The sequence below is a fragment of the Ailuropoda melanoleuca genome, chromosome 8, assembly GCF_002007445.2.
Source record: "Ailuropoda melanoleuca isolate Jingjing chromosome 8, ASM200744v2, whole genome shotgun sequence".
NCBI classification, from domain to species: Eukaryota; Metazoa; Chordata; class Mammalia; order Carnivora; family Ursidae; genus Ailuropoda; species Ailuropoda melanoleuca.
Window position 1 is genome coordinate 46,198,238 of NC_048225.1, and position 14,651 is coordinate 46,212,888.

At 35.8% G+C, this 14,651-nt stretch overlaps 1 protein-coding gene and 1 long non-coding RNA gene across 22 annotated transcripts in view; one reads left to right on the plus strand and one right to left on the minus strand.

The window, feature by feature from the left end:
- The window catches only part of LOC117803357, a 23,499-nt gene extending 11,182 nt beyond the window's left edge, over positions 1-12,317 (minus strand). For both annotated transcript variants that reach the window (XR_004627136.1, XR_004627137.1), the window contains exon 1: positions 11,960-12,317. This is a non-coding gene — a long non-coding RNA (uncharacterized LOC117803357). The remainder of the gene's footprint in view (positions 1-11,959) is intronic.
- Positions 1-14,651, plus strand: part of DLG2 (discs large MAGUK scaffold protein 2) — a 1,964,683-nt gene that overhangs the window by 1,926,892 nt on the left and 23,140 nt on the right. For 9 of the 20 annotated variants that reach the window (XM_034666214.1, XM_034666219.1, XM_034666225.1 and 6 more), the window contains 2 exons: positions 7,890-7,989; positions 12,053-12,094. In XM_034666214.1, the coding sequence (XP_034522105.1) occupies positions 7,890-7,989; positions 12,053-12,094 (142 nt within the window). Of the gene's footprint in view, positions 1-7,889; positions 7,990-8,837; positions 8,884-12,052; positions 12,095-14,651 lie in introns of all 20 variants that reach the window. The other 11 variants (XM_034666218.1, XM_034666217.1, XM_034666235.1 and 8 more) reach the window with 2 other exon arrangements.

The following is a 14,651-nucleotide window of genomic DNA, read 5'->3' on the forward strand; positions in this document are numbered from 1 at the left end:
AACCACTGATTTGATTTCTACCACCAGAGCTTAGTTTTTCCTGTTCTGGAACTTCTTATAATTGAAGTCATCCATAAGTACTCTTTTGTATCTGCCTTCTATCACTCAGCATAATGCTGTTGAGATTCATCCATGTTGCTGCTTTTTATTGGTGAAGTAGTTCAATTCTCTTTATTGCTGAGTAGCAATAACAATATATTGTGTGTATCAATATGCCACAGTTTATGACTTCACCTATTGATGAACATTAGGGTCGTTTCTCATTTGGCGTCATTATAAATATTCTTGTACATGCCTTTTTGTGATATATGTTTTTCTCTTGAGTAAATTTCTAAGGGTGAATTTCTGAATCATAGGTTAGCTATATGATTAACTTTATAGGAAACTGCCAAACTGTTTTTCAAAGTGGCTATACCATTTTACACTCCCACCAACAATTTCTGTGAGAGTTCTAATTGCTTTGCATCCTTACCAACATCGAATATGGTTAGTCTTTTTAATTTTATCCACTGTAGTGGGTATTGAGATGGTATCTTGCTTTGGTTTCAATTTGCTTTTCTCTGATAACTAATGATGTTTTTCATGTTTTTTGACCATTTGTATATCTCATGTTAAGTATCCAGTCAAGTCTTTTGCCCATTTTTTATTGGATGGCTTTTCTTTTTATTGTTCAATTGTAGGAGTTTTTAAATATTCTAACTAAAAATCCTTTATCAGGTATATGTATTATAAATATTGTTTCCCAGTTTGTTGATAGCCTTTTCACTTTCTTAATGACCTCTTTTGAAGAGCAAAAGTTTTTAACTATGATGAAATCCAATTTACCAATTTTTTTATTTATCATTTGTGCTTTTATGTCCTATCCAAGAAATCTTTGCCTATCTCAGATTACAAATATATTCTATATTTTCATCTAGAATTTTATAATTTAAGCTTTAGAATTGGCTCTGCAATTCAGCTGTAGAAAATTTTGGTGTATGGCACAAGTTATGAAAAATTTCAAACTTATAAAATATATGGAAAGAATATAATTATGAACATTTTGTACCCATTACTCAGCTTCAACGACTATCAAATCATAGTCAGTCTTGTTTTGCATATTCTCTTATGTATGACATATATATATATGAGATATATGAGATATATTTGTAAAATTACCATCTTTTTTTGGTATAATCCAGAACTTAATCCAGGACCATACTTCCTTAACCTCCTTTGATCTAGCATGTTTCCTTAACTTTTTATGTTTTTCAAGACATTGGCATTTTAAGAGGATGTCTCTTAATTTTAATTTTTCTGATTATTTCTTCAGGGTTAGTTTCATCTAATGCATTTTTGGCAGGAATACTACATCAGTGATATTGTATACTTCTCAGTGCTTTCCATCAGGAGGCACATGGTCTCAGGTTATCCCACTTTTCAGTGATGCTAAGTTTGATCACTTGATTAAGGTGGTATCTGCCAAGTAACTCCACCAAAAAGGCACCTTTACTCACCTTTTTAATAATTAAATAATCTACGAGGAGATAAATATCATGTTCCTCAATAAACTTTCAACCAGTAGTCTTAGCACCCACTGATGATTCTTTCCTGAATTGATTATTATTATGGTAGCTGAAAATGGTGAATTTGTGTCTTTCCCATTCCTTCTTATAGTTGTCATTCTACTATAACAAAGAACTTTCTCTTCCTTCTCATTTTTGATTACTTAACTTAGGTATTTTTGGTAATCTGCCTGGACTCATGAATTTCTTTTTTAATTCAGTGTGTTACACTCAGTTACTACCACTATTCATTTTAATATTTAAATTATCTAGATTTGGCTGGTGCAATCCCTTTTAAACTGGCTTTGGTGTCCTTTTGACATGCCACCATTAGTTTTAGGTTTCTTAAGCTTTGCATTGTTTTTGTGTTTATGTTTAGTACTTCTTACTTGCCAGTCCAACAAAATGTTTCAGACTCACCTTATACTTTCCCTGCTGATGGGATGAGCCATTTCTTCAAAAAACACTAGTTCCTTTTTTTTGCAAAAAATGGTATTTAGAAACAAAATCGGAGCACCAGATATGATTTTTGCTCCTGGAGTATCAGTACATCTAGGCTTCTTTCTTTACTGGACACAGAGAGGAAATAAAATTTTTTAGAATACCTTAAGTTTATGTTAGATGCCTTTAAGTACTCTTCACCATCATAAGATTCTTCCTGTCCTTCCCCCATCGCACATTTGTAACTCACTCTTTCACAGTGACAACCCCACTTCCCAGCAACATCCATGTGTTTACTCATTTGCTCATTACTCACATACCAAATGGTTTCAGAATTCAACTAACAATAAACCTGCTAAGTAAAGTTTAAGATTTCTGTATAATTCTATCTTTAGAATATATTCTGAGGGTAGTCACAGATTATGTTCCTTTCATATTTTCTGAAGCAAATCCAGTGTGTCAAATCATTTCAATTGTAAATATTTCAGTATGGCCTGGCCACAATGCCATTATCACACATAAAAATTAACAGTTTCTAATTTAACAAATATCCTGGGGAGGGGAGTTTCAGGTTTCAAATTAACTCATAAATACCATAAATGCTTTTTTGTCATTTTGTTTTGTTTTACAGTTTATTTAAACCAGAAGTGAAGTTTATTGTAATTGGTTGACCCATCCTAAATCTCTTCTGATTTATATGTTTTCCCTCCATTCTTTTTTTGTTTTCTTTCCATTTTTATAAATAAGAAACTAGGTCATTTGTCCTACAGAGTTTGCTCCAGATTTTCCTTATAATATAATTTATCATGTTTCTCTATCTCTTTATTTCTATAAACTAGTTGTTGGATGAAAGGTTTAATTATATTCAGATTCACTGGGGAGAGAAGGGTTTTGTTTTGTTTTGTTTTGTTTTGTTTTGTTTTGTTTTGTTAATAGAGGTTTACAGAATATTTTATTCTCCCATCAGGAAGTGTGTATCATCTGATTATCTTTTTGTGTGTGTGATGTTACCAGCTATTGGTGCTCAGTGCCTAGATCAATTGATTCATTAGACTGCAAATGGAACCTTTTTTGAATTGAACAGTGTTCTAGATACACATATGTATACACACATCCATATAGACACGTTTCTGGGAACTAATGTATTTCAAGCCAACTCTTGTCTTTCCTTTAACAATCTCTTTATTTCATTCTTACTTGTTCTTGAACCTCTCTTGTTATAAAAATCTCTTCTGTACAAAAACAAGATATGTATAATACAAAGCGATGGCCCAAATATAGTAACAACTTTCCAAAAGGAATGCAATTATCTTAAAGAAGGGGGGACAAGAGNTTGTTCTTGAACCTCTCTTGTTATAAAAATCTCTTCTGTACAAAAACAAGATATGTATAATACAAAGCGATGACCCAAATTTATAGTAACAACTTTCCAAAAGGAATGCAATTATCTTAAAGAAGGGGGGACAAGAGTGAATTAAGAGGAGAGAAGCATTTATAAAAGATAAGGAGGCCCAAAAATTGTGTTATCTGGGCTCAGTACAAATTTAAATCAAAATTCTTCTCAGGGAACTTTCATATCATGAAGGTGACATTTTAGAGCAGGAAACGTTTGATATTTGAACAATTTGAACAGAAATATGAGAAGAGAAACTGAAACATACCCCTAGTTTTAAAGTTTTCAGCATGAAAAGGACAAAAATACATCGATTCACTCATGTGTCTTTGAGAACATGGGATTCAAGTCAAAGAAGCAGCAATTTGAGTTTTTTGTTTTGTTTTCTTTCTTCCTTCATGAAGCATGTATTATCTTAAGCCAGTTCAGCAATGCCATTACAACTTAGGGTCATGCCGAGTAGTTTCATGCCACTGGACCTAACAACTTAGAGATTTTTGAGTGACAGTGATCATATGCTGACTCCTGGTATGGGTGTTCTAATGTCTGTCACAACATGAAAGGTATTCATTTAACAGAGGAACAGCAGAATCAGATAAACAAGGCATGTGTATCTGATTGATTGCAAGGGTTGGGGAAGGTGTTTTCAATTCATTCGATTCAAGATAAAAAAATATTTGCTCCAAATAAAATTTAAAATATGATGTGTTTGTTTCCTCCCATCCTGTGGTGTAGGGGTTGGGGAGAGGTTCCTTTTTTTAATGACTTTATTGAGATATAATTCACATAGTATACAGTTCACTCACTTAAACTGTACAGTTCAGTGTTTTTTAGTATATTCATAGGGTTATGCAACCGTCACCACAATCTAATTTTAGAACATTTCATCTCCCCTAAAACTAACACCATGCTCATCAGCTGCCACTTCCCACTCGCTGTATGCCCTGTCCCCAACCCTAACCAACCACTAATCTACTTTGTCTCTATAGGTTTTTGCCTGTCGTGAACAATCACCTTTTAATTGCCATTCATAGCTTGTCCCACTGAAATTCTTTTTATTTTATTTTTTTGCATTACCATAAGAATAGAAATGATACAAGAGAGCCCTCAAAAACTTGAATGAGTATCAAAAAAAAATTGTAGCAAGATAACCCACAAAAATATTGTTGAATCTAATAGCTTCTGATAGCTCAAATAAATAACTACCAAACAGTGAAGCTGTGGGAATGATGACAGATTATGGTAGCATGAAGGTCAAATGCTAATAATTTTAAATATAAATTTGAAACAGGCTTGGATTGCAGAAGCTTTTCTTGCACATAAGAACAGCAATATCTGCAGCCAGTAATATTTGCAAATTCAAATCCTGACTTTACCTCTCATCAACTATATGACTCTGGACAAGTAACAGAAGATTTATAAACTTCAGTTTCTCATCTGTAACATGGGAATAATGATGATACCAACCTCCTGAAGTTAGCGTGGAGATAAGCACATGTAGAGCTTTTAGAACCAAGTCTGGGGCATAATAAGTGCTCAATAAATGGTGGTTGTATCACTTTTGTACATAAGAACTCAAAGATTCAGGTCAGTTCTTAGATACGCCAACTTGCCACTTGCCACATGTGATTGGTATTTTCAAAGTCTGTATTCAAAGAAGATTCCTGCCATGAGAGCATTAGATCAAGGCCTAAGATACAGCAGTGTAGAGAAAAAAATAACATTGATCAAGTATGATTAACAGAGCTGTAAACCAGCCTTCAGTTGCTTTAGAGCCATATGTTCTATAAATAGTAAAAGTGCTAATTTATTATTCTCACCTAACACTCATGTAACAGATTTTCCTTTTTTAAAAAATTACCAACAACAGAAAGCTTATATAATGGTATTATACATGTCTAATAAAAAAATAAAGACTAGTTTTAGAGCATTATAAACCACCTATAACCTCTTACATTTGAAATGTTTAGCTAAGCCCCTAAACGTGTGACTTTTAAGTCTATGAGTGTGAACGGAAGTTGTGATTTGGTTTTGTGTCCATAAATGTAAGGCCATTTAACCACCAATGATTCTATGACCTTCTCTTTCATTCCAATACAAAATGACTTTGGGTAATAAGACTAATACAATAGATAATTTTATTTTTGAGCAATTATTATGTATTTTCTGTTCTTTTAAAGATGTGGTGCTAAATATTATTATATCCCAATCAGATGACTCATGATACACAACATTTTCATACTTGGGAAATGTTAACACATTACAGATCCTTGCTTTGAAAAGAAAAAAGAATTAATCCCAGACAACACATATTCATTTTCCTTTGACCCCATGAGACAAATTAAATGATGTGGTTTGCATGCGGCCCCATTTTGGTTCCTCAGGTGCCTCCACACTGTCCATCTGTGTCTACATTTTCACCCCAGGCTTTACTCCTTTGGGCATTGTTTCATATTTGCATGAGAATTTGTAATTTTTTTTTTGCATGACAAGTCATCCATGATGTTGAAGTTAAATGTCTAACATATCTTGCAATACACATGTCATTAATTCTTACATAATTTTTTCTTTTATTTTCAGTTACTGAAGTTTAAATATGCTTGAAAAGTAAAAGTGGCATGAAACTGGAGTGATGCAAGAATATTTAATGTTCCTTTAAGGACTTACCATTTTTTAGCTGGGAAAATTTAGGGGGCAGTTCCCAGCCTTGTCCTTGGACACAATCCTCAATGACAAGTTCTGACAAAGCTATATTGAGCATAAGTGCTGTCAGCAGAGTAATAAATTCTGAAATAATACTTCTTTTTACTGTGAGAATGTATATCTAATACTTAACATGTTACATATAAAATTAGCTCCCTAATTTCAAAAATTATTAAATATTTGACTTATTGTTATTCTTAAAACCTTCTTAATGGGACATAAAAATTAAGCTCCACTGATTTTGGTGAATTTCCTCGCACCCAAAAAAGTAATAAATTACTGAATGACAGCACCAACATTTTAGCACTTTAATGTTTCCTAGATAAACATGACTGCCAAAATGGATATCTGATACAGAAGCAGATGAGTATATGAAGAAACTAAGTTATTTACACTATTTAGTCAAGCTTCAAACCCATAAGGGCACGCCACTGATTCCCACCAATGGATAAAATATATATATCCAAACAGTGCTTTTCCTTCCACGTAGTCACCCTGCTGGCCCTACATTTATTCCTACCAGTTGCCATTGCTAAGACTATTTTGGAATACCCCTTGTCAAATTACCGTCAGAGTCTTTGGCACATTCATTTTAATACCTACATGGTAACAAATCTTGCTCTTTGGAGAGTGACTCTCAGAGCCAGTCAAATAAATATGGTAATCAAGCTGGTGAAACATATTTTTTAAATGATAAGTGAATATGAAATTACTAAGACTTGCAGAGCCCATAGCTTATAAGACGACTGTGAACACACTTCCCAAAGAAGAACCCCACAAAGCATTTACATAACAGCAACAGTGAGAATAAATGAAATTTTCTTAAGGAGTCTTCCAGGCAAGCAAATGAATAAGTTCTAATATATATCTTATCTTATATATCTTATCTTATTTCCTTTAATTCAGCCTCATTTAACCACATGAAGTGGTTTACATTTTTAAGGACAGTCCTTCTTATAGTATTTTTTATCATGTCAGAATATAGACGAGTAACCATTACTTCTCCCTTGTTCGAGTGAATATTAAGTTAGTATCTTTTAATGTCAGATTTGGGTTGACAGCGTCCTAGCTGTCACCAACTACCTGTGATATTAGCAAGGGACTCAATCTGTCTGTGCCCCTGGTCCCCTGTTCCAGGATGAGGGTGTGGGGCTCATATGTCTTTAAAATCCTTTTGAATAAATAATTATCATAGATCTGTGTGTGATGCTATAAATATCATATATCATAAATCTACACACTTCTCTATGTGTTTTAAATTAAACCCAAGCCGAAGTAACTCACATTCAACTTACTAAAATGACATCCAGGCACCGATGTGTCTAGTATCTCTAAGAAAGTCTTCTCTACCTGATGATAAAGATGACATTTGTATAGCATGTTATGTTTATCCTGCCTCACTTAAGTCTCACATCCTAAGAGCTGCTATCATTATCCTCCATTATGCAGATGAAGAAGATAGTGAGATTCAGAGAGATTCAGTTAGCTGTCTTGGGCGATGGACTAGCAAGTTGTAGAGCCAGGACAGAGGCTCTGGCTCTTTGGCTTTCAATTTAAGACTCTTCCTCCATCGTCATTTACCTGCAACCAGTCTTTTCATTAAGAGGCACTTTTTCCAAGGTGTCATCATCCAGAATTTACACTTCTTGAAAATAAAATCTGCCTTCAGGAAGCCTCTGGCACCTCTTTAGTATCCACTTGCGTCACTACAGCTCTCTCTGCTTTTACAAACTAGTTGTTTTGTCAGCATGAGTGTGACAACAATTAGACGTCCCCTGTTTTTGCCCCATGCCTTTTCTCCTTCACAGTCATTCAATGACAAGCGTAAAAAGAGCTTCATCTTTTCACGAAAATTCCCATTCTACAAGAACAAGGAGCAGAGTGAGCAGGAAACCAGTGATCCTGAACGTAAGTAGATTCTCGAAGAGAATGTCACATGCAACACAAGAGAAAAAAATTCTTCACGGGCAACACGCATGATGTAGGCTTCCCCACGCCACACGCCTAGGCAAACAAACATGGTAGGCAGGCAGGTCAGGGCTTACTACTGTGACCAGTGTTTGGCTGCAGTCTGGATCCTTCCCTTGATGTGGCTTTTCTTTGCAGAATGCATTGGAGAGGGACTTCAGGAAGCTGGGACTTTGCTTCCAGCCAGCATCTTTCTGTGACCAGGGCTGGGTCTGGTTTGCCTTTTCTGTCATACAGCTCTCGAGGGCTTGAGACAAATTCTTTTCTGAACAGAAATATTGGATTCCATTGCCACGTGTATGTTTTTGAATTCTAGCTCATTGGGAGCGATTAAATTCTCTGTATTGATTTACAAGCCCTGTGTTTACACTTTCCCTCCCAGCAAATGTTAAGCACTCACTGAGCAGTGAGCTTGTATTTTTGGTGGATACTAAATCTAAGAATTTGTCTTGAAACTTGGGAGTGGAGCATTGTTCTGAGTGGTACATTTCTGTGGCAACTTTAACAGTGGGCAAAAATGGCATTTGGTGACTCTTCCTCTTTTTCTGTAACAGTCTTCTGATTTTTTTTTTTAACTCTCCATCTTTTGAGTTGCTTTACAAATCTTTGAGTCTCAGCCCAGGGAGTTTGGGGTTAAAGTTGTTTCAAAAGAAGAAAGAGTGGGATCCAGATTGCTTAGGCAACACGGTCTGTCATGGTAGTATCCATTTCAACTCCACTGACTTCTTCCTTCCTCTTCCGTGGCTGTTCTTCCTCTCTCATTGCTCTCTCTGGGGACTTCCATGCAGGACATCCCCGGATTAGGTGACGACGGTTATGGAACAAAGACTCTGAGTAAGTTCCCAGGAATGGTCACTGTAACTTTTCTTTTCTTTTCCTTTCCTTTTGAGTTTGGCTTTTGTTCCTTTTCTTGAGGGCCTTTCACTCCTAGCATGCACAAGATACGAGTTTTATGTTACCTAGCTGTGAATGCTCCTACAGAGTAATTTCAGCCGTTTTGTTCTGCATGTCAGCATTTAAAAGCAAAGTGTGTCAGGCACTGTAACTTCTGTTGCAGTTCACACCGTCCCTTTCTGACCATGAGATGTGGCCAACATGGTCACGATGCCAACCACGGCATCTCTTGCTCTGCAGCATAACACCTCCCAGAGAGCAAGAAGCCATGTTGAAAGAAAGGGTGAGCTAAATGTTCTAGAACAAGAAAGCAGAAATGTACTTTACATCCTTTCTTCTGCCTTGGTAGCCAGAAATATTTAATGAACTTGCCAACTTCCATAATTGGGTCATACTTTGCTAGTAGTAAAGGAGCTATTTTATGGTCGAAGGGAACATGCCTTCTCAAAAAATAACCATTAAGCTATTTGATCTTCCATGGATAATTCTTTGTTATTAACTATGATTGATTTTTTTTCTGACTTGCAGTGATCCTGCTTGAAACGTTTGTATGATAAAGTTTTAGATATGTATTAATATGTTTTTCTATCAGTCATTTATTAGCTGCATTACATATTCAGGTCTTTGTTTTATAGTATAGACTGCAAAATAAAGTATATTAAACCTTTAAATTTTCTAGTTATTAATGCCTTTAGTCTGTGTCTCATTGCACTGAGCAATAAAAATGAATAATCCTGTGTTAATATATATGCTATGATTTTTCTTTCTTTAATACTAACTCCACTGTGTAGGCACCAATGAAATAAGAACAGTTTTGTGTCTTTCGCAACTGTATCACATGCTCATTTTTTTATTTATTTTGTTTTGTTTTAATTTAACAGCTATGGGCAATATTTTTAGAAGCTGTTCATTTCATTTGTATAAAACAAAAGAGCATTGAGCTGGACTTTGTTTTCAAGAGCTGTTTCTTAACCCTGTGTAATGATATGCTTCATCCTTCAGATTGTTAATTTGGACTTTTTTTTAGATATAGATAGATATAGAAAACAAAATCTGATCAAGAGTAACTACTAATCTTTTTAAAGATGAAAACTTTATCTTTGAGTCTTTCTATGGAATATGTCACGAAATTTTTCTTGAATTAGTGGCTGAAGTTCAAATATCGATTTCAACATTACCTGGATAGCATCAAGTACCACCAGTTTCTAGATTTTCAGTGGGGGCGGGGTGTGGAGGAGAAGCATTTTAATATATTGTGAATAAATGAACATCACTGAAAAGTAGTTGCTATTAGAACATCAAAAATATGAGTGATGACCTTTTAAATCCAGAATGTGCAAATGTTTGTTTTGCTTTTTAAATATTGAACAGATTTCACTAGGCAAAGTTATTTGCCAATTAACGCTATTGTTAACCATCATTTGGACTTTCACTGGAACGTGTTTTCAATTTCTCTTTACCTACAAAATGGAAAAATTCTGTTATACAATATCTTGATACTAAGAGAGATTAGTTAAGTAAAACACTGCATAGATAGCAAAGCTTCATTCTCAGTTATTTTAAAAGTAACAAAAACAAAAACAAAACAAAAAGCCCCTGCCATCTCCAATTCAAGGTACTTAAGAGAATTATGTCTATGAAGACAGACCATTGTTGGGTGTGTACCTTGTCTTTTTTTCAACAACAGAAAACAAATTTGCCCCGAGTCATTCTCACATCTTTCCCTAGTGTCCCTTTGCTCCTGTAAAGTGTGTGCCTAAATTACCAACACAAAGAGAAACGATTTGTGTGATTTTAACCCATGTTTTGCTTTTCTCTAAAACTAATCCTTCCAGGATGCATTAACTCAATTGTGAGAATCCTTCCACAACATATACGTGTATCACATCATCACATTGTTCACTTTAAAAGTATCATAATGTATTTGTCAATTACACCACAATAAAGCTAAAAAAAAAAAAAAGACTACTGCAGCCAATTGGTGAGAACCTATAATATCAAATACATTTTAAAGCACTTTTTTACTATTAGAGAGAGAATAATGTTCTATATTCTTTTCCTTTTTCTGAAAATGTACAACAGTTGTCACTTTATAAAAGCCTAAAGTTACTGCTAATGAGCTTCAGAAATCAGTCATATATTCCTCATTTAATTAACCTGATATTCAAAGGACTTGATACGTTAACAAATTTATCATCTATAACTTAATACAGAGTACAAATGAAATGATTTTTGGAAATAAAAGCTCTAATTCTGACATACACATCCCTGTTATGTTAGCTAAACTGTATTTTTTATGAAAAAAAAAACCAATGTGAAATATCACTGTACAAGCCAGTTATTCCACAAGAATTAAAAGCATGCTTCATGCCAGGACCTGTGCCTGGTATCAAACCATTTACCCCCTGCATGTTTCATTCTTCCAGAACCTAATAGCTATCCAAGCAAGAATCTTAAAATAAAATCAGAAAATATTGAACTGATTCATAAACTATTTTTCAGTGACTCGTTTCTTCCTCCAAGATTTTCTCCTCACTCACTGAAGGAGGAAAAGTCTTCAACAGTCCCTTTTCATCCTGAGAATTCGTTTAAGAAGTATTTACATAGAAATAAATTTCACGGGGTCCCAGGAACCACCTGGCAATCTGAAATGCAGTATTTCCGCAGAATACCTACAGGCTAACACAGAGAAACAAAAAGCTTGTAAGCAAACAGTGCCTACACACCAGAAGCTTCAGGAAACATCCAGCTGAGACAGATGGACCCTTGTCACATGAAACTGGAAAATCAGGCCCATATGAACAGGGTAAAAAGTATGCATAAAAAGAAAAGCGCTTAGATTGACATTCTCTATTTTTTTTTGTAACTAAAAGTACTTTCCTGTTTGCTAAAAAGAAGGCCTAGCAATCAAGTAGTAGCTTCCTGTAACATGGAGATAAAGTTTTCATCTTTTGTATCTTATCTGAGATTTCTTAACGCCGCCTCTTCTGCAGCCTTCCCCATGCCCCCTGCTTACACTTGTAGTAGCCTTGCATGAGTGTTACTCCTTCACGTTCTGGCTGCTCTCCAGTGCTTGGTATTTCTTTAATTTGCTGTGCTGTTCTTGCAGAACATGTTTCTTCTAATGCCAGCGATAGCGAAAGTAGCTACCGTAAGTTACTGCTTTGGTTTGTGGTTCTTTTCTTTGCGATTGCTCCATTGCCTGTGGTGGTCATTTCCGATTTTTGCTCTTGTGTTTTAATCGCTGCCCTTTATCATCCTCATCCAAAGCAAATGGCTTGAAATGAAACCGTCGTGTGATGTGGAAAGATACAAAAGACACTAGAGCCTTCTGTGGATTCTTCTGTTATGTGTGCAAGCAGTAGCAGTCTTGCTGATAACCAGAAACAGTCCCAACCTCAGTTGGCTGCGGCCTCCTGACGCAGTTCTCCCAGAGAACGGGGATGGGGAGGAGTTCAATATGGCGGACTTGGACATTCTGCCCCCTAAAATAATTAAAACTCCCTGCAGGGTGGTTGAAAAGTCATCATGATTTTATTTTCCTTCTCATTTTGCCTTTTTCTTTCTGTTGCCAGCTTCCCTTTCCAAGAGAAATCTTGCAAAATTACGGTGTTCCTTTTAAATGGAGTGTAAACTTTTATATCTCTTCTCTCCTTGATTAATATTCTAAGGCAGATACTATGATATATCTAACTTTATATTTCTGATGGTTGGGAAGTGATGAAAAAGTTTCATCCTCTAAGGTGAAGGAGCTCGCTTTTTTTTTTTTAAGTGAACAAATCTTGGCTCAGAAAGCTTAACTTTCTGTAAAGGTAGGTAACTAAAAATTATTCCTGGTCTTTATCTTTGTTTGGTCACCTCAAGCCATTTGCTTAGTGTATAAAAATATTCACCAAGCACATCCCTTGGATGCATTCTTGTGGTTTCTTACCACCTACTTACTGGGTTTTGGTGACTACCATAGGTACATATTACCATGGGGATCCTTACAGCTTCTATAACATTTATTTGTCCTACTTAGTGAAATGGGCTACTCAAAAAGTGATTACTGGGGATATTAGAAAAGCGCAGGCCCAATACAATTGACCCACAGCCACCATGACAGAAATTGGTTGGGATTTTTCCCCCCTTGAATAGCATATTAATTGAAAACTAAGAGTTTTTGTTTTTGTTCTTCCATTACAGCATGGTATTTTAAAACACCATGCCTTTTTTGTGGTAGAGTGCCAACTGGTATTCTTGGAATATGACAAATTCAATGTGGATTTTGAGAAAGGCTTCATAGAATCAGATTGGTACCAAATAGAAAAAAAGCACAAAAGAGGAAAGGTGGCAGATGGAGGTAGGGGCCAGAGGAGGAAGCTGAAACATAGTGCAGAATGAAATGGAAAAAAAAAAGTGATGAGATACCCTTGATCAATCAAATAATATGAGAAGGACCTATTAAAGCACCAGTCAAATAATATGAGAAGCACCTGTCATTCTTCCTCAACAGAATGACAACAAGTCTTCTTGGTGACAGGAATCAAAGGGTTCTTATTCTCAACATGATCCTTCACATTTTCACATTCTTCACTCTTATAATTTTATGATTATCTCAACTTGGCGAAACACCTGCCTCCCCTTCCCTTCATTTAATTTTAAAACAGAGACACCAGGCCAAGAGGAAGTGACCAAAGATTGCCTTCCTGACACGTGAGGTACCCTCAACTTAGTATAAGGAAAAATAGAACTTGTTTGTTGGGTTTCATGGGACCAATGGCCCTAGTTTCTTTAATATCCAGGTTTAAGTGTTGTGTTTCTATCCTGCAGACACAGGCACAGAAAGGGGAAACATCAGACTATGTTCTTTCGTTTCTTTTTATGGAATGCATATACAAAAACTACCTTTTCCTTGGAAATCCTCTTTAGAGGCCCCTCTTTTATCTTTCATGGGAAGGAATGTTCTTCCCAAAATCATTAAGTTAGAAAAACTGGGCCAAGGCTTTCAGCTGCTTACAGGGTTTTTGGTAGAGGTGCTCTAAGATGACATTAATAACTCTTCATTACCAAGTGGTGGGTGCACACAAACACTTACTGAGTGAATAAAGGAACCACTGGCAAGCAGCCTGAATTATCTATGAGAAGAGAGAAGAATTGAAACTGGACTCCATGACATTATGAGAGCAAATGTGGAGCCAGTAATCAGCATTGGTTTGGGTCTCATCTGAGGTTACCGATCAGCCACTCGGATTGCTTTCTTTATGAATGAATGAAAGTGAAAACAGCCTTTGTCATAGCTTAGAGGGAAAAAACTGGTATTTCTTTCCCCAGGATGGAAATACAAGGAATTATAGAGGAGTATTTCTTTATTCGTTCAGCATGTACCATATATCATGCTCTCTTCAAAGGCACCGTGAGACCCAGTATGAATCTCAACCAACTCTAGAACTCAGCACACACATAGTGGGGAGAGATAACCAATAAACAAAAACAAAAATGCACTATGTGTAGCAGTTTCTACAGTAAAAGTCTGGTTCAAGAATAGTAGAGGCTTCAGAGATGATTTCAAAGATGATTTCAAAGCCTTTTGAGCTGAGCTTCGGAAAGATGAGGCATGTGCCAGCTAGATAGGTTGAGGAAGAAACTTTCCAGGCAGGGCAGTGGCATGAAAAAAGGCCCAGAGACTTGGAACAGACATGGTTTCCAGAAAATTGCCATTTTGAAAT